At 39.3% G+C, this 19,775-nt stretch overlaps 1 protein-coding gene across 3 annotated transcripts; it reads right to left on the minus strand.

Annotated features, from left to right (window-relative positions):
- Positions 1–4: 4 nt before the first annotated feature.
- elovl1b (ELOVL fatty acid elongase 1b) lies at positions 5–19,630 on the minus strand. 3 transcript variants are annotated; one of them, XM_053512685.1, is made up of 9 exons: positions 19,548–19,630; positions 8,301–8,399; positions 5,145–5,244; positions 3,972–4,162; positions 2,746–2,826; positions 2,596–2,652; positions 2,395–2,500; positions 2,174–2,310; positions 5–899 (listed from the first exon to the last, which is right to left on the minus strand). In XM_053512685.1, the coding sequence occupies exons 3-9, from the start codon at positions 5,203–5,205 to the stop codon at positions 540–542; spliced, it is 993 nt and encodes a 330-aa protein (XP_053368660.1). In that variant the 5' UTR covers positions 5,206–5,244; positions 8,301–8,399; positions 19,548–19,630; the 3' UTR covers positions 5–539. The 3 variants fall into 3 exon arrangements, with proteins under 3 accessions (XP_053368660.1, XP_053368659.1, XP_053368658.1); XM_053512684.1 differs by lacking the exon at positions 19,548–19,630 and adding an exon at positions 19,130–19,271; XM_053512683.1 differs by lacking the exon at positions 19,548–19,630 and having other exon boundaries at positions 8,301–8,667.
- Between the last annotated feature and the right edge of the window lie 145 nt (positions 19,631–19,775).

A 19,775-nucleotide genomic window follows, 5' to 3' on the forward strand; every position in this document is an offset into this window, starting at 1 on the left:
GCCATCGTTTTAAAACTGAATTTATTTTTTTTTATATCTTCAAGTCAATGCATCTTCAGTAACAAAAAAAAAAAAAAAAAAAAAAAAATTTAGAGCCCAATCAATCCCATTAGTGCTGACGAGTAAACCTACAGTATTTACAGCTGGAGCTCAAGTCGTCTGAAGAGAAATGTACAGTGTGGTTGGTCACTTGGGAGTCTGGGTAAAGAGGGGAGGAGTGCATTTGCTCAGAATAAGATGAGCACTGTCAGTGAAGAACACAGCCAGTCATTAAATTATCATCATCTCTTCTCTTCATGTATTGTGCTCGTTATTTATTTTTATATAGATTAACATTAAAATTAATGACAAACGAAAAATACAAACAGGGATCCCAGACTCATTCATCTCCCCATGTATTTGTGCATAAAATTACAAAAATAAAGGAAAAAAAAAAAAAACAGGCTGAGGGAAAAACAGTTCCAAAACTCTCTTTGGAATCCATGGCGTTTTATGCAGGCACTCGTGGTCATACGTTTTGGATGTTCTTCTCTCGGATGTTAGGCTTTCTTCATCTTACCATTGTGTGCACTTCCGTTCTCATAGTGCTTCTTTCCATTGGTCAGGCCGTTTTCGTGATGTACGCTGTTGCCGTTAGTCATGACTGTTTCTCCGTTAGCGACGAGTCTGGCCTTGCCGTTGGACTGAACCGCTTTGGCCTTGCCTTTCTGACTCGACTGTTCGGTACTCTTGGGCAGCCTCTTGCCTTTCACATAGGCCTGGTACCAGAAGTTGGAGAAAAGGATGAAGAAGAAGGTGCCGTACATCCAGATGAGGTGAAGGATCACCGGTACCTGGTAATCGCAGCTGGACATGAAGTAATACTGGGTAGCGTGAAGCGACACCAGCACAAACTGCACCTGGAAGCACACAATACGGTGAGGTATATGAACTCAAAATGAAATGAAAGATGATTATGCACAAGACATTATTAAAAACAGGAGTGATAGTGCTAGACAGTTTACCTCAACGAAGAAATGTGGTCACAAATAAAAAAAATAATAAAAAAAGAGAGACCATTCTTTTATCATTAAAAAAAATTGCTGAGAAAAGAAATCACGGCAATGTTTCATAGTGAATGTAAGGGCATTTCCACACACAAACACACTGCAACTTAAAATGACTGTGTGGCCATAAGAAAACATTTAGCTTCAATTTGCCAGGAAGCATAAAGACTGGACTTTGGAACAATGGAAAAAGGCTAAGTGGTCTGATGAGTCCAGATTGACCCTACACCAGAATGATGGGCGCGTCAGGGTAAAAGGGGAAGCGCATGAAGATATGCAGCCATTATGCAAAGTGCCCACTGCACAAGCTTCTGGAGGCAGTGTTATGATCTGGGGTTGGGTCAGTTGGTCAGGTCTAGACTTAGCAACGTTGCAATAAAATGAAGTCAGCTGACGACCTGAATGACCAGCTCATCAAATCTATAGAGTTTCTCTTTCCTGATGGCACGGGGCATATTCCAGGTTTTAAAGTGTAATAGAGTGGTTCTGAGAGCACGAGGAATCATTTTCACGTTGTACTCCAAAGTCAAAGCTAAAGGCAATCAAATGATATCTTGATGTGTGTGTGTGTGTGTGTGTGTGTGTGACTTTTTTTGGCTGTGTATTTGGTTTGTTGCATCTTGCAGATGTTCCTGCATTATTATAATGTGACCAAAAAAAAACAATCAGAAGAAACAGGACCTGAATTAATCATATGGAAGTGCCTCAGATTGGGAATTTTTGGTTCTCAATTTTTAGTAACTGGTGGATCAGCAGAACAATAGAATTCCTCTCTCTCCCACGTGTCCTTAAAACACATGGGCAACCTTTGCACCAAACTACACTATATTCAGAAATAAACTTTTCTAAACTTCTTTTATTTCCCCATTTTAACTTTCACAGTTGCCACAATATCCAGAAATACATTACATTTGTCAACTAAACTAGTCAATAAAATGTTATAAAGTTTATGCATAGAACGTTTTTGTGGACGTAAGATGTGGTCCTTCTAGATGGGAGAAAAGCAACTGTAAACAGTTTTTAATACCACACTATTCTCACACCATTTTCCTTCCCTTAATTTCCACCTCTGCAAAGCAAAGAAGCCCTTACAGAAATCATTAGTAAGACTCAATTAATTTAATTACCAGCTGGATGGCGGTCATGTATTTCTTCCACCAGAGGTACTTCTGGAAGCGAGGTCCTGCAGCCGAGAGGCCGTAGTAGAAGTACATGATGACGTGGACGACCGAGTTAACCATGGCATGAAATGAGCCCATTCCACCTGCGCAGACATTCAGAGGGTCACATTTACTGGCACTCCTGGAACCTACAAACAACCGAGACCATAACGTAACAAATCACTCACCAGGAACATAGCTGACCCCCCACCACCAGGTCCAGGGCATGAAGGAGTGGTGGAAGATGTGAAGGAACGTAATCTGACTGTGTTTTTTACGAAGCACGAAAAACACCTGGACAAACACCAACCAGAGTGAATTACGAACAAATCCGAACGCCCTAGACAAACTTAAATATCATTTATATACGTGTAACATACTGAGCTTACAGTGTCTAAGAGTTCGATGAACTTTGAGAAGAGAAACAACCAGGCCACTCTGACCATCTAGGGATAAAAAGTTATTATTTAATATGTAATGCAGTGTATTCAAATAAAAATCTTTTTTTATTTTTTATTTAATCAGATATCGCATCTTACCCGGAGTCCTTGAGGACTGTCGGAGTAATCACAAGGGTCACATCTCCATGTATATCCTGTAAGCCAACCTGACATCAAGAACTAGAAGCAGAAAATGCAAAGGCATTACTTAAAAAACAGTAAATAATAATGATAATAATCATCACGTTTCAAAATTGTAGCACATCAGCCTACAAAATGCAAATTAGCATTTTATCCAATCACAATATTTTGCATCATGTCATGTAACCATCCTGACCAGGTAAGAGTTTATACATGTTTATAGGTGTAACATAAGGGCTAATGGTGTTGATTTAAAATAAATAAATAAATAAAACCTAAAAATTCCTTCATCCGTATTAAAATATAAAATAAAAACTTAATAAAATGTTCCCCTCTTGATTCCAAAGGTGTGACAAAAAACATGGGCTGTTTTCTCTGATCTGCATATACATGTTAATTCTTTGTAGTTAGACAAATAAAGATAATTTATTTGTTAACACTAGCAGGCTTCTCAGCTGCTACTACCGTGGGACTAAATGTTTCAGCATGGTGGTTTAGTGGTTAGCACTGACGCCTTGCTCCTCCAGGGCTAGGTGTTAAGTCTTCTCTATGCTCGGTGCGTGTGTGCATGTGTGTGCGTGTGTGTATGTGGAGTTTGCATGTACAAGGTGTGGAGTTTGCATGTACAAGTCTTCTCTATGCTCAGTGTGTGTGTGTGCGTGTGTGTGGACTTTGCACATACTGTACAAGTCTTCTCTATGCTTGGTGCGTGTGTATTTGTGTGTGTAGAGTTTGTATGTACAAGGCATGTGTGTGTGTGAGCAGAGTTTGTATGTACAAGATGTAAGTTCCCCGAAATAGGCTCCTGCTCTCCCGTGACCCTACGTAGGATAAATGGGATAGATAATGGACCTAGGGATGGATGGATGAGAGTTTTTATGCATGTTTTCCACGTCTCAGTAGGTTTTTCACCCGAAAAAAAAATAAATAAAAAATTGGACATGTGCAACTGGCTAAGGAAAAAAAATGGTTTAAACGAGTTTTTATGTGTTTACGTTGGCTTTGAAATACAGGCACGATCATCATCATCACCCTCCAACAGCACAATAAATAAATAAATAAAAACAAACAATTTGTAAGCCACCTATGATATGTTAATTGTAATGTGTGGCGATAGAACTGCACTTTGATTAAACTAGCATTAGTCTGTGCAGTGATGTGAGTGTTCCAGCACTTTGCCTCACCTCATATACAATGAAGCTAGACAGAAAAACCAAGCAAAAGTTGTAGAAAATCATAGCGCCTTTCAGCTCGAAGGGCTTGCGGTTGGCCATTATCCGAGGGCCTGCGTACAGTGCGAAGAAGAGATAGCCGAGCAGAATGGCCGTCATGTTGACCGGACTGTCCATCAGCAGGTAGCCCCTCAGCCGTGGGTCTGAAATGGAAACATGCCAAAGCAGAGAAAAACACTTAGGCTTTGTCCACATAACATGGCAAATCTGATTTAGTTCTTAAACCCGATTTTTATCCAGAGTGCCTGCATTGCATATTTCAAGTAACCAAATCAGATTTGTTGTTCGGCCTGTAATCGGATTTGCTCACATGCTTAAATTAGACTGGGTTTGAGTTACAGTGGGGCAAAAAAGTATTCAGTCAGCCACCAATTGTGCAAGTTCTCCCTATTAAAAAGATGAGAGAGGCCTGTAATTTTCATCATAGGTATACCTCAACTATGATAGACAAAATAAGAGAAAACAAATTATGGTGAAAAATAAGTATTTGGTCACATTTCAAGGTCCTGGAGTGGCCCAGCCAGTCTCCAAATCTCAACCCCATAGAACATCTTTAGAGGAAGTTGAAAGTCCGTGTTGCCCAGCGACAGCTTCAAAACATCACTGATCTAGAGGAGATCTGCATGGAGGAATGTAAATACCAGCAACAGTGTGTGAAAACCTTGTGAAGACTTACAGTAAACGTTTGACCTCTGTCGTTGTTAACAAAGGGTATATAACAAAGTATTGAGATGAAATTTTGTTATTGACCGAATACTTAATTTTTTTTCCACCATAATTTGCTAATAAATTCTTTAAAAATCCTACAATGTAATTTTCTCAATCTCATGGTTGAGGTATACCCATGATGAAAATCACAAGCCTCTCTCATCTTTTTAAATGGGAGAACTTGCACAAACGGTGGCTAACTAATAACTTTTTTGCCCCACTGTAGGTACATGGATTGGCAATGACTTGGAGAACAACAAGGCAATGTTTGTTTAGGACTCTGAGCAGTTTAGCATAAGGCATGTTTCGGCATTGTGCCTGAACAAACCCTAATAAGCAGAGTTTACCTATTATATTATAGATTATAGAACTGAGAATGATCTTATTCAAGGGCCTAATCCGTAACTGCACGCATACCTCTTCCCGCTAAGATTTTGTCGTACATCTCCAGCACTCTGTCTTTGACGGTCTCCAGCATTTTCTCGACTTTCTCAAGTATCTCGGGTTAGTGCAAAATCTGTGGAAAGAAAAACAAAAGTCCATCTTAAAAGTACTGCATCTGTATGTTTCCATGACATCATTTTATTCTTTGTATAATTTGAAAACACTCTTAAAGAAGAGTCTATGGTAGTCATAATGACTTGCATGTTACAGTCATGTGAAGAAAAAAAAAGAAAAAATATTGCGCTCGCACATATCCCTCCTCCCTGTAGACATCCCTTCCCTTCTTCCTCTCGGCAGACATGGTGTGATGACGACAGGGAGGAGCTTCTGCTAGAGATCACGGAGGGAGGGGCACAGCTTGTGTGTTGAGAATTGAGGACAAATATGGCATTCCTTTTATACACGCACACAAGAAAAAAAAAACTTTCAGGAGGCGATACACTCTCCTTTTCATGCTTTAAAAACACAATGCAGTTGAGGCTGTCGTGAAAGGCAGGCTGTCCTTATCGCACTGGCTGAGTCACGGGAATGTTTAAGGTCAACAGAGGAGGGAAGCAGGTGTGGCTAAGTGTGATGTCGAACATGGAGCGATGGGTAGAAAGAAATGTGCGTCCCAAATATGCATGGAAAAGTCAGTGCCGGCACAAAGAATCCACCCTTGTAAAGCCACATTCCACAACCTCCTACATCATCACTGCCTCTGGACTAGCCAACCTTTATGCCTCTCTCATCTGTGCATCTAACTGATAATCTCTGCAACCAGTCACCATCTGCTTCCACTTTTGACGAGAGCCATTCATCTTCCGTCGACTGGAGTTTACGTATACTAGTGACTCGTTACAGAAAATACAATCGTATCTAGAATCACACGAAACCTCCACCATGAAATGTCGCATGTTAGGTATAACACAGTTCCACCAAGGACAAAGGTCTACCCGTGCCATTTTTATTTAGTTTTATTGTTTTTAAAGTTATGACCTTGAGGAGCAGCGATATCAAAGGCAATGAGGTAACATCACAGATTTCGAGCAGCCTTCGAAATGTTCTTTTATAATCCTGCATTTGGGATACGGTACTGTATTTTAGTTTGTGTGGTAAAACTAATAACATAATAATGTAATAATGTAATAAAATTAGGTACAAGGTTTTGAAATAACATGTAGACTGTTTGGTTTATTGGTCATTGTAACTTAACCACTTTATGATTCATTTTTATGACTTAGGTCAACGGCACCCGACATCTGAGCAAAGCACGACTTCTGCTCATGCGCCGAGTCTGGTTTCCTGGCTAGTTTCACCCAAGCGTCATCTGGATCGATGCTGGAATCTCTGATCAGATCGTCATCACACCTCCACATTTGTAACTAGATTTTAGGAGATCTAAATCCACTAGTCAGCATTTGTGCAGCTGAACCTATGTAACGGATCCTCTCGAATTCACCCGTGAAGGTTAAAGAACAATTACATTCCTTAGCTTTATGAGTAACTCAGTGTCCTGGTTTCACAAGAAGACCGTATTGACTTTACAAACACCGGGGCGAGATTAACCTAATGATGTCATACCATACCCACCCATGTGTAAAGGAGAACTTATTACCCAACATTGGGCAATATTTATCACTACGATTTACAACTATCTGAGATGTCTTTAGCTCTCTATTGGTCCCCAAAACTGAAAACACTAAACCAACATGCACTCTTGGTAAGTGATGGCTTAAGAGGTTAAGGGTCAGGGTTACTGATTAGGTCACTATTAAGCTGCTACTGTGAGCAAGACTAATAACTCTGTCTGCTTCAGGGGCACTTCATCATGTGCTCTGACCAACACTTTATATCAACATGGCTTAAAAAGGGAAGTGTTTCATTATGACAGATTAAGTCACATAAAATGAGACCTCATGTGACACAATGAGGAAAAGCGGAAACCTGGTGAAGTGCGAGCACTTCCTCTCCGTGTCCATTGTGTAATGTACACAAACTAAGACGAGAATCGTACTTTCGTACATACAGTTATTATATTATCCGAGTCCTGGTGAGATGTTAAGAGACGTCCTTAATGAGATGTTAAACCATATTATGAGGAAAGGGATGTTAATGTTTCACCCACAACACCATAAGCGAGGTTCTTGCAACACGATTCCGGGCAGGTTTTTGTGTGTGTCCTTGTAGGACACACTAATGGATGTGGGAAAAGCTTCAGAGAGGACTTACTACCAATCACACCCAGCATCTACACCCACAAAAAAGGCTTGCCTAAAATTGCAGACTGCAGCTTTAGCGCATGCTGAGCAAACCCACACAGAAACTTCATGTAGTAAGACTAGTGTTTAGTGAATGACTCAGAAGTAAGCCATCTTAAATAACATACCTTTAGTGCTTTAACGGACTGTTTAATAGGGCAGTCTCGTTCAAGGTTAATGTCTGTTTAGAGGCAAAATGAGAAGAAAATCTAATGTACAGCCCATATTTTCGAAACTGGTCATTTTAATTCAAACTGTTAGAGTTCACCAGCAGGCGTGAAAAAACACTGCCAGAGACACAGTAACCACCCTTGCTCACATGCCTGTCATGTGATTTTGGTCCATTAGGCTAAAAAAAAAAACCCAAGTCAGCAGATCCCGAAACCAGACAAGTCCAATCAAAAAAAGATCTCGCAGTGAAGCACATCTGTCAAGTTACTGTTTCAAGTTCAAAGTCAGTCCGGTTTGTGTGATTGCTTCAGCCAAAGCCCAAAATTAGGGGCGAGGCTCAGAGTAAGTTGCTGTGACAAGTATCCTGTCAATGAATCATGCAATGGAAAGGAAAAAAAAAACAAAAAAACAAAACGGCAGATGGTTTGGAGTTAATGATGAACGTAGGGAGGGGGTGGATATCCCAGAGAATTAAGGCAACCAGGCAAACACACAGACCGGCATTCTGTTAAATGGGGCGTGTCTGTTTTAAAGAAGTAGTGTGTTTGACTTTCTAGCAAACTAAACGTTGTCGGGCAAAACCGACCAGGACTTCCCAAACATTGCACTCCTTCGACTTTAAGGAGTGAACTCAAGATTAAAAAAACTTATAAGGTAAGAAGTGGTCAAACTTTCCAATCTTTCTTAATCTGTTGTGAAGTTAAAATGTTCCACTCACCTTAAACTTCTTCCTCAGGGGCTGCTCCTGCTGCTGAGTGCTGGTGGGCCAGGACTCCCGTCAAGTTATTGTTCTCCCAGTTCAGATGAAAAGCACGGCCTGAACAGTAACAGGGAACGTTTGAAGGCAGAGAGAGAAAGAGAGAGAGAGAGCGAGAGAAAGAGAGAGGGAGAGCAAGAGAGAAAGGAGAAGTTGAGAGAAAGAGAGGGAGACAGAGCAAAGGAAAAAAAAGTGATATTCAACAGGGTGACTGGTACTGCTGGCCTCAGAGACTCCTCCCACTCTGACTCACCCAGTGGATGAATAACTGGCTTAGAGAGAGAGAGAGAGAGAGGGATAGGGGGAGAAAAGGAGCTGTGTGTGCATGCGCAGGAGTAAGTGAGCAGCAGGAAAAGTCCCACTGTGGCAGAGCAAGCCCTTTTTCACCAGGAAAGACACAAATCCTGCTAATAAATTGGTTTAAATAATAGACATTCCCGACCCACCCTTACCCACCCACCTTGGTGTCCTTCCTCTCCACAGTAAGCCGTGGACCGTGGCCTGACCCGCGGCTTTCACCCCAGCCTGCGTCCATAGGATTATTCGCCAGCGCAGGGCAAGAAATCAGTAGCTACTCTGTTATCATGAAGGAGCCTATTGTTCTGCGCCGGCTACCCTAAGCAGCACAGGCGACACAGAAACACACCCTCGAACACAAAGCAACATCCAGAGCGGCACTCACCTCCCTAAATACACAAAGCTGCCCTCAAAGCGTGCCACTGTTCAGGCTTTGGTTAGTTAGCGGCTACTAATAAGCCACCACTTGGGCCAGCATTCATCAAATCATCATACGCTAAATGAGAACAGAAAAAATATGTACAGTACTAAAATAGCATGAGGGACAAGACCTAACAGCAATAATACAGTACCATGAGCATGACGATCTTATGACTTTACCAATTGCAATGTGTACAAATTGACTCGCCCATAATCAGCATTAACAAGAGAAATCACCAGGTGAGGGAGTTGATCTGGAATTGCAGCGGGCATGCAGGCAACCTAAATCACACGCAAAGTTGGTGACGGTAGTAAGGATGGCTTCTTTAAAACGTGGAAGACAATAATAATAATTACCTCATTAATTTAACAAAGAACAAAACCAAGATTAATGGCTTATAGGCAACTCCTATTGAGCTACAATAAAAATGCTTTCAAAATTTTTCACTTAATTATTCAATTAACAGAACACTGGGAAGTGTGACCTTTGACTTGGTGATGAGGCCCCGACAAATACAGTACTGCGCAAACGTTTTGAGCCACCCCCCTCATTTCTTTATATGCAATTAAATGATGTATACTAAATGAAAGGAATGTGAATAAATGTTTATGTAACAACCAGATCAGCAGGCGTCTTCAATTCCCCTCTCATTTGTCTCAACCAATCAGCATTCAGCATCATCAGTAAACTAATCACTGGCCTGATCATCTGCACCAGTTTCTCATTGGTTCATACCTTACATTTTTTTAATTTTAACTTAAATGATTCATAGGTCACTGTGTGGCTTAACAAACAAAAACATTCCTCTGAAGCTGGTCAGGTACAGGTACCGGACTGAAAATGAGAGAGAATATCCAAGGCTGGGGAACTATTCCTCATAGCTACGTTAAAAATACAAGAAAAAGAAGAAAAAACTTCTGCACAGTACTGTAAATTTATGAAGAATAAGATCAAGGACGTTTACTCCAGGTAACTTTTAGTCAAGGTGTTACTTTATGTTTCAATTCTGACAATCAGTTCCTGAATATAATCATTTCAACTAGAGTTGTCTTTCTTCTAGAATATCACACTGGCCAAGCTAACGGAGACCCCTCACCATTGAGGGTATCAGGTTTTCTGTCTCCAAAGACACACATTTACCCTCATAATACAAACAGTGCTGTTTCTCAGACAGCCAGATCCTGTCCGACCAGTCTCTCTAACCCCGGTGGATAGACAAGTCTTTGAGAGAATAAGAGCATGAGATGGCTGCTCCCTTCTCCAAATCTCCACCTACCTACAAGGAAAAAATAAATAAATAATTGGCCAAGCAGGCCTCGCTGGAAATTGCCAACCCATTCTTCTTTTCCTCCTCGACATCCTTGCCTTTACTCTCAATACAACATCAAAAACCTGAACTGCCTTTAGCATTGATGACTGATGAAAAAAATCTCTCAATGTCACAAAACTGATCTGGGAAGATTCTGGTTCTTCTTTATTTCACCTTGATGGCTTTGTGCCTTTGAAGGTTATATACTTTGGTGAAACATGAAATGACATCAAGCTTAACACACTTCGCAGGTCATCTTAACGAGAAGTACTTTCTGACTTGTTAAATCCATGTTTCTAGTGTCCCTCAGGTCAGGTTCACATGGTGCCACTTTAAAAAAACGGTATTGGCTGTACGGGAGTCTGGGATGGAGTCTTGATGTGCTTGACATAAGATTAATCAGATACAGGTCAGGAGCTTTAGGATGAAGATGAAAAAAAAAGAAACTACTGCTGTAGGATTTTCAAGCACAAAAGACGTGTACATAGACAAGGATCTGCAAACACACAAAATGTCACATACTTATGCTAATGAGCAACAACAGCAGAAAACCACATAAAATGTTAACCACATAAAAAGGTGACCCTGAGATTCACCAAACCTGTAGAGAGCTAAAGATCAGAAGGTAAGGTGATATTTTTCCACTCTGGTTTTGTGCTACTATAACCCTTCAGCCTTAGGGCTTTCCGTTCTGAGTTGCTTTTTGGCTCAGCGCTGTTGTAGATAGCGGTTATTTTAAGTCCAAGGGGTTTTAAGTCATTTAAGTAAGTCCTTATTGTGAAGACTACGAAGATGATAGTCATGCTGGTAAGTGACACTCATCTCTTATTTTTGCATGGTGGTGGTAGTGTGTCAGGCCATGTGAATTCCCTGTTGGGCAAAATGGTGTGCAACTGTGTTTATGTAAGAACGGAAAAGCGTATTGTGATGAAATTTCTCGTGGATGAAACTGACCAACATTTACAGAAGACTCCAAGCACAGTACGGTGATGAGACTCTTGACTTGAACGGCACGTTTCCTGTCAGGTCATTACACTCTGCGAATTCTCATATCTCTCTCATCAGGAAAACATTTCTGCCTGCAGTACTGCAGCTCATTCGTGCTTTTTTTGCGCACCCTTCAAAGTCATTCCAATTACATTTTCTCTGTTCTCATTGAAGATTATCTGAAGCTCGTCAGTTGTATCTGTATGATATTACAGACTGTGCTGCTACGACATGATTAGCTGATTAGATACAGTGGGGCAAAAAAGTATTTAGTCAGCCACCAATTGTGCAAGATCTCCCTCTTAAAAAGATTAGAGAGGCCTGTAATATTCATCATAGGTATACCTCAACTATAAGAGACAAAATAGGAAGAAAAAAAAAAACACATTGTAGGATTTTTAAAGAATTCATTGGTATTTGATCACCTACAAAGAAGCAAGATTTCTGTCTCTCACAGACCTGTAACTTCTTTTTTAAGAGGCTCCTCTGTCCTCCACTCATTACCTGTATTAATGGCATCTGTTATCAGTATAGAAGACACCTGTCCACAATCTTAAACAGTCACACTCCAAACTCCACTATGGCCAAGACCAAAGAGCTATCAAAAAACACCAGAAACAAAATTGAAGAGCTGCACCAGGCTGGGAAGACTGAATCTTCAATAGGTAAGCAGCTTGGTGTGAACAAATCAACTGTGGGAGCAATTATTAGAAAATGGAAGACAAATAATACCACTGATAATCCCTCGATCTGGGACTCCACGCAAGATCTCACCCTGTGGGGTCAAAATTATCACAAGAACTGTGAGCAAAAATCCCAGAACCACACGGGGGACCAAGTAAATGACCTGCAGAAAACTGAGAGCAAAGTAACAAAGGCTACCATCAGTAACACAAGAGACTCCGCCGCCAGAGACTCAAATCCTGCAGTGCCAGACGTGTCCCCCTGCTTAAGCCAGTACATGTCCAGGCCCGTCTGAAGTTTGCTAGAGAGCATTTGGATGATCCAGAAGAGGATTGGGAGATTGTCATATGGTCAGATGAAACCAAAATAGAACTTTTTGGTAGAAACTCAACTTGTCGTGTTTGGAGGAGAAAGAATGCCGAGTTGCATCCAAAGAACATCATACCTACTGTGATGCATGGGGGTGGAAACATCATGCTTTGGGGCTGTTTTTCTGCAAGGGGACCAGGACGACTGATCCGTGTAAAGAAAAGAATGAATGGGGCCGTGTATCGTGAGATTTTGAGTAAAAACCTCTTTCCATCAGCAAGGACATTGACGATGAAACGTGGCTGGGTCTTTCAGCATGACAATGATCCCAAACACACAGCCTGGGCAACGAAGGAGTGGCTTCGTATGAAGCATTTCAAGGTCCTGAAGTGGCCCAGCCAGTCTCCAAATCTCAACCCCATAGAAAATCTTTGGAGGAAGTTGAAAGTCCGTGTTGCCCAGCGACAGCCCCAAAACATCACTGCTGTAGAGGAGATCTGCATGGAGGAATGGGCCAAAATACCAGCAACAGTGTGTGAAAACCTTGTGAAGACTTACAGAAAACGTTTGACCTCTGTCATTGCCAACAAAGGGTATATAACAAAGTATTGAAATGAAATTTTGTTACTGACCAAATACTTAATTTTTTTTCCACCATAATTTGCAAATAAATTCTTGCAAAATCCTACAATGTGATTTTTTTTGTCTCTCATAGTTGAGGTATACCTATGATAAAAATTACAGGCCTCTCTCATCTTTGTAAATAAGAGAACTTGCACAATTGGTGGCTGACTAAATACTTTTTTGCCCCACTGTAATCCCATGCATATTCAGGGGATCATGTGTTCTTATAAAAGCAGCCTGTGAGTGAAAGTGGATGTGTCAACAAAAAAAAAAGGCAGTCATTTCTCCTTGTACAAATAAACTTTCTAATCAGCCATTATTAGACGATTATTAGGAATTATTGAGAGAATCCTATACTGAACTTTTATACATAACTGTAATTGTTCATTTTTTAGCTGAACACAGACATTGCTGTTGTTGTTATTGGTTTAGCAACGGATGGCTATTTTCCTAAAGTAGTGTTTGATAACAAACATCACATAACATAACAGGGTTCGCTGTTTATGCCATACATAAATATTTATTATCATAACAATGCTGGCCGTTAGTAGTAGAAGTTAACAATGTGCAAAATGTGCAAAGAACAATTATTTTATTTATTATTAAATTTATTTAACCTTTCTGCAGATCCCAGGTCAAGACAAACATGTTTTGTAAGTTTGAAATTGCACAGACATAAACAGTACATTTTGGTTTAGTAAAGTGTTATTCTGTTAATAATTTGTAGACTCAAATCAATTAAATCAAGTCAAAATCAATCAACTATCCACCTACATACCTGACTAACAAAAAAAAAAAAACTCCATTCAGAAACTCTGCCTATAAATCTCAAACTTGTCGAGTCTGACATGACAGACTGTGACAGTGCTATCACTTTACAGTGTACCTAAAGACATTACATAACAACTTAACCGTTGTTCACTCAGCATACCTAACGTGAACTTGCGCTTTGAAACATATGATTACTCTGTAATTCCATTCAAGGTTTTAAGCATTGATGGAATTTTCCCGTGAGCTACCATGCCATTCATATTCTTATGCAAAAACGAAAGCACTAATGATTTAAGTTGAATTGTTACAGATCAATATAGAAAAAAATATGATTTTTTACATGACATGTCAAAAGAAAAAAATTATCAGATTATGTTATCTGATGTTCATTTGCTGAAAAGCAACTCAAACGATGGTGCAGATTGAGTCATCAAAGATAAATGGGTGGGTATTACATGTTCCAAACTACAGCTCTCAATTCTGATTAAATTGTATATACAGTGCATGTCAATAAATTTAAATATATTTTGTAAATAAAAAAAAGTTGTAATTTTAATTATTGCTGCTTACAGCTCACGAAAAAAGTAAAATCTATAGTATATAAAAATATTCTAATATAGAAATTGAGGACTGAGCAATGGTCCAGTTCTTTTTCTCCTTAGTCCAGATAAAATGCTTCTGATGTTGTCTTTGGTTCAGAAATGGCTTAATATTAGGAATGCCAACAGTTGTACCCCATTTCTTGAAAATGTTGATTTTAAAACTTGAGAGTTTACAGGGAGTGAAGTGAGGCGGGGGTCAGTGCATCAAGAGCCTCCACACACAAACATTTTCAAGAAATGGGGATTTTAAAGGCTGCGGTCATCCCTGTTGCTTGTGCACATTTTCCCTTCCAAGCAACTTTACATTAATACGCTTTGATACAGCAAGCCGCAAACAGCCAGTGGTTTCAGCGATGAACTTTTGTTGCTAACACTCCTTAGGGACGGTGTCGGAGGGATGACCGCCTTCTGGACAACTTTAAAGTCAGCAAGTCTTCCCCAAGATCGTGGTTGCATGTACTAAACTAGACCAAGTAAAAAACTGTATTTATACTGCATGAATAGTAATTTACTTTAACTCATAAAATATTCTAATATTTTGAGTTACTGGATTTTTTATTTTAAGGAACCATTAATCATTAAAATTAAAACAAAAAAAAGCCTTGAAATATTTTAGTTCATGTGTAATAAATCTAGAATATGAGAGGTTATTAAATTATAAAAACAAATACAGTGTGAGTACACTGTACGTGTATGAATAGGCTTCAGCCATGATGCAGTTATTCAAGATGGTTTTTAAATTGTTTCTATATGCAACACTGTTCTGATCGTGAAACAGGTTTGACATACATACCTGATGTGACCTGGCTATAACGTCAAATTTCATACAAAGCACCTTTGTGTGCTGCTCAATGAAGTCCAAAGGCACTGTCTAATCTTGTCTCTTTTTGGCTACAACATGGTAAAGACATGCAAGTTTAATAGAACAGGAAAAACATGAAAGGGTAAACATCTCGGACAAGTGTAGAGTCAGCAGAAACTGGTAATTCTCCAGTTCTTCCCAATACATTGATAGCATTTGTGGTAAATTTCATGCAATTTAAATTTCATAATACAGTGAATGATCAGTTAATGATCACTAAAAAGTTCTATCTGCTAAAATTAATTGATTAGTTTGCATTGACAGAGGTAGTACTGCATGATAGTGTGCAGGAAAACAAAGTGCATCTCCATAGCACCTTTGTTTAGTGGAAGGATCGCCTTCTTCAATCTGATAAAATGACACTCGTCTAAATTTAAAAAGCGGTCCTAGTAAAACAAAAAAATGATGGCTTTAAACCTGTAGACAGGTTTAGTCATTCTTCAGCTATTCGCTGAATGAGTGTTGATGAGTCAGGACATCCCAAGTCTGTGGTATGATTGGAATTACCTACAATCAAACTACTTAAACAGACAAGATATATTTACACAACCAACTTACATACCAATTTCTACTCATCGACACGCAGGTACTGATGACCTGAGCAAGTGGACAAGCATACAAGATTGTGAAAAATCAATCCAAACGAATACAAAGACAGAATGTGATTAGTATACACAAAGTAGTTGTCAAACCAGCATTTTTGTCCACTTCATTTCACTTTAATGTGAGAAAGGGAGAAAAGAAGAAAAAAGTTTACCTTCAATTTAAGATAAAGGTAAATCAAACAGGTATGTTTATTTGGTGCAGAATTTATGTTCCTAATTGTGATTTGGATATTCTGCATTTTCTTATCACTTGGCTCTATTTAATCATGCTATCAGGATACAAAAGCCAATAATAAACAAGAAATAATTAAACCAGTCTTCCTCCATAAAACCAATTTTCAGATTACTCAATGAATATTACAGCTTACAAGTGTCCTTCACTATCGCTTACAAGAACCCAAAGCATATATAACCTATACACCCCACACATATACTCACATCATATATTACGCAAAGCTACACAACCAAGCAATTTATTGCTGACCGTCCTGAGGAAATAATGCATTATGACCGGAATAAAGTCCTGAAGTCTGTATAGGGTGCCCAGAAAGTCTCCATACAGATGTGTATTTAACATTTTAACTCAAATGCATCTAAAAATGCCTTTGACACATGAAGCATGCATTGAAATCCTTCTCCTGCCTGAATCTGAACCTGATTAGTAAATTCCCAGGTTTGACGAATTCTGGGACACCCTATAGAGGTGATAAGTTATAAAAGAAAGGAAAAACATTCGGAGAACCAAGGAGCAGTATTACTGAAGGTCATGTATTTAAAGTTCAGGTGTACAGCATGTAAAACATTAAACCTCCCTGTGTATCACCTGATATACAATGAAAATTAGAGTCAACACTAATCCTTAGACTATTATTATACAGTATAGAACAGTATAGTATATTCTAGTACACTATGTTATAGTATAGAATAGTACTGTATGGCATAGAACAGTATAGTACAGTATAGAATAGCATGTATTGAATAGCATGATCAAGCATTAGTATCGTATGGTGTAGAACAGTTTAGTATCGTATGGTGTAGAACAGTTTAGTATCGCATCGTATGGCGTAGAACATCTTAGTATAGCATTGTATCGTATTGTGTAGCACAGTTTAGTATCATATTGTACAGTATGGCATAGAACAGTATAGTATAGTATAGTATAGTATAGTATGGCAGAGATAGTATAGTATTTTATTGTATGGCATAGAACCGTATAGTATAGTATGGCATAGAACAGTATTGTATTGTATGGCATAGAACAGTATAGTTTTGTATAGTATAGTATGGTATAGAAGAGTACAGTATTATATAGAATATAACAGTTTAGTATCGTATCGTACGGCGTAGAACAGTTTAGTATCGTATCGTATGGCGTAGAACAGTTTAGTATCATATCGTATGACGTAGAACAGTTTAGTATCATATCGTACGGCGTAGAACAGTTTAGTATCATATCGTACGGCGTAGAACAGTTTAGTATCATATCGTACGGCGTAGAACAGTTTAGTATCGTATCGTATGGTGTAGAAGAGTTTAGTATCGTATCGTGTAGAACAGTTTAGTATCGTATCGTATGGCGTAAAACAGTTTAGTATCGTATCGTATCGTATGGCGTGGAACAGTTTAGTATCGTATCGTATGGCGTGGAACAGTTTAGTATCGTATCGTACGGCGTAGAACAGTTTAGTATCGTATCGTACGGCGTAGAACAGTTTAGTATCGTATCGTACGGCGTAGAACAGTTTAGTATCATATCGTACGGCGTAGAACAGTTTAGTATCATATCGTACGGCGTAGAACAGTTTAGTATCGTTACGTATGGTGTAGAAGAGTTTAGTATCGTATCGTGTAGAATAGTTTAGTATCGTATCGTATGGTGTAGAACAGTTTAGTATCGTATTATATGGCGTAAAACAGTTTAGTATCGTATGGCGTGGAACAGTTTAGTATCGTATCGTATGGCGTGGAACAGTTTAGTATCGTATCGTATGGCGTAGAACAGTTTAGTATCGTATCGTATGGCGTAGAACAGTTTAGTATCGTATCGTATCGTATGGCGTAGAAGAGTTTAGTATCGTATCGTATGGCGTAGAACAGTTTAGTATCGTATCGTACGGCGTAGAACAGTTTAGTATCATATCGTACGGCGTAGAACAGTTTAGTATCATATCGTACGGCGTAGAACAGTTTAGTATCATATCGTACGGCGTAGAACAGTTTAGTATCATATCGTACGGCGTAGAACAGTTTAGTATCATATCGTATGGCGTAGAACAGTTTAGTATCGTATCGTATGGTGTAGAAGAGTTTAGTATCGTATCGTGTAGAACAGTTTAGTATCGTATCATATGGCGTAAAACAGTTTAGTATCGTATCGTACGGCGTGGAACAGTTTAGTATCGTATCGTACGGCGTAGAACAGTTTAGTATCGTATCGTACGGCGTAGAACAGTTTAGTATCGTATCGTACGGGTAGAACAGTTTAGTATCGTTACGTATGGTGTAGAAGAGTTTAGTATCGTATCGTGTAGAATAGTTTAGTATCGTATCGTATGGTGTAGAACAGTTTAGTATCGTATTATATGGCGTAAAACAGTTTAGTATCGTATGGCGTGGAACAGTTTAGTATCCTATCGTATGGCGTGGAACAGTTTAGTATCGTATCGTATGGCGTAGAACAGTTTAGTATCGTATGGCGTAGAACAGTTTAGTATCGTATCGTATCGTATGGCGTAGAAGAGTTTAGTATTGTATCGTATGGCGTAGAACAGTTTCGTATCGTATCGTATGGTGTAGAACAGTTTCGTATCGTATCGTATGGTGTAGAACAGTTTAGTATCGTATAGTATTGTATAAAACAGTACGGTATTGTATAGTATGGCATAGAATAGTGTAGTAGGGTATTGTATGGCATATAACATTAGAAGACAGTATAGTAGAGTACAGTATAGTATAGTATGGCATAGAACATTAGAGTACAGTATAGTATAGTATGGCATAGTATAGTATCTGTATAGTAATTATAGCTAAAGACTAAGCAACTGTCAACACAAGCAGTCTCTCAGAACTAATTTCGGTTTCATGTTAATCTGAACTAGATCACCCTTTAAAAATCAGCGTTCATGTAACATCATATATAAACTTCAACTGTAGTGGAGATATACTGTACATGTTCACACCGAACACGACACACGCACAAGACCGACATCCCCTTTTTTATCTAGACCATTTTACACGTCACAGGAAACAAAAAGTATATAGATATTATTCTAAGAGTACAAAACCAAAAGTTTCTATTAACCCAGCCGCACTGACTCACCTGTACGTGGCCCAGTTCACAGGTGAGCAGAGACACCGAACACCGAACCGAACCGAGGGAGGCAAGAGGAACAGCCAAGAGCGTGCCGACGCGGGGCTCGAGCTAAGTGACGAACCAATCAGCGCTTTGCAGGGGCGTGGCTAACGAAAAAGGCTCAGCTTCATTCAAAGTCACGTTTCCGCGTTCACCTCACGTGTGATGCAACAAATTGCCTGTGATCTACAGTGTCTAAACTGTTAAACTATAAAGAAAACAGCGATTCAAGACAACCTAACCTCATGTTTAAAAAATATTATAAGACATTATAACATACACAGAAGTTTTCACCAGTATTAGTCCATAAGCTCAGACAAGTGGTTCAAACCAGGAAATATTGATTTTATCATACATCTATGCATCAGGAGCTACATAAATCTACCTGTTGGAGATCCTTGACAAAGAAATTCACCCCGTTTTAGCCTCTTTGATAAAGTCGGAAGATGTCGCCCAACCCTTCCAGCCTTTATTTACAGGAAAACAAAAAGTGGGCGGTGAGAGAGAAAAAAAAAGGTGGCGACAACATGCGGACTGTGTCTCCATCGGCACACAACCGCGTCAAGCACTAAATATAGACACAGGATACACGCTACTGAAGTAAAATGTGACA

This window comes from Clarias gariepinus, chromosome 15 (assembly GCF_024256425.1).
Source record: "Clarias gariepinus isolate MV-2021 ecotype Netherlands chromosome 15, CGAR_prim_01v2, whole genome shotgun sequence".
Classification (NCBI taxonomy): Eukaryota; Metazoa; Chordata; class Actinopteri; order Siluriformes; family Clariidae; genus Clarias; species Clarias gariepinus.

Bases quoted from the DNA above. Each gene is read 5' to 3' on its own strand.
- elovl1b (XM_053512685.1), bottom strand. From the start codon at position 5,205: ATGCTGGAGACCGTCAAAGACAGAGTGCTGGAGATGTACGACAAAATC. The intron at 2,311-2,394 runs GTGAGTGATTTG...ATGTCTGCGCAG, and splicing joins GGGGGTCAGCTATGTTCCTG to GTGGAATGGGCTCATTTCAT. The intron at 900-2,173 runs GTAATTAAATTA...GTGTGCTTCCAG, and splicing joins ACATGACCGCCATCCAGCTG to GTGCAGTTTGTGCTGGTGTC.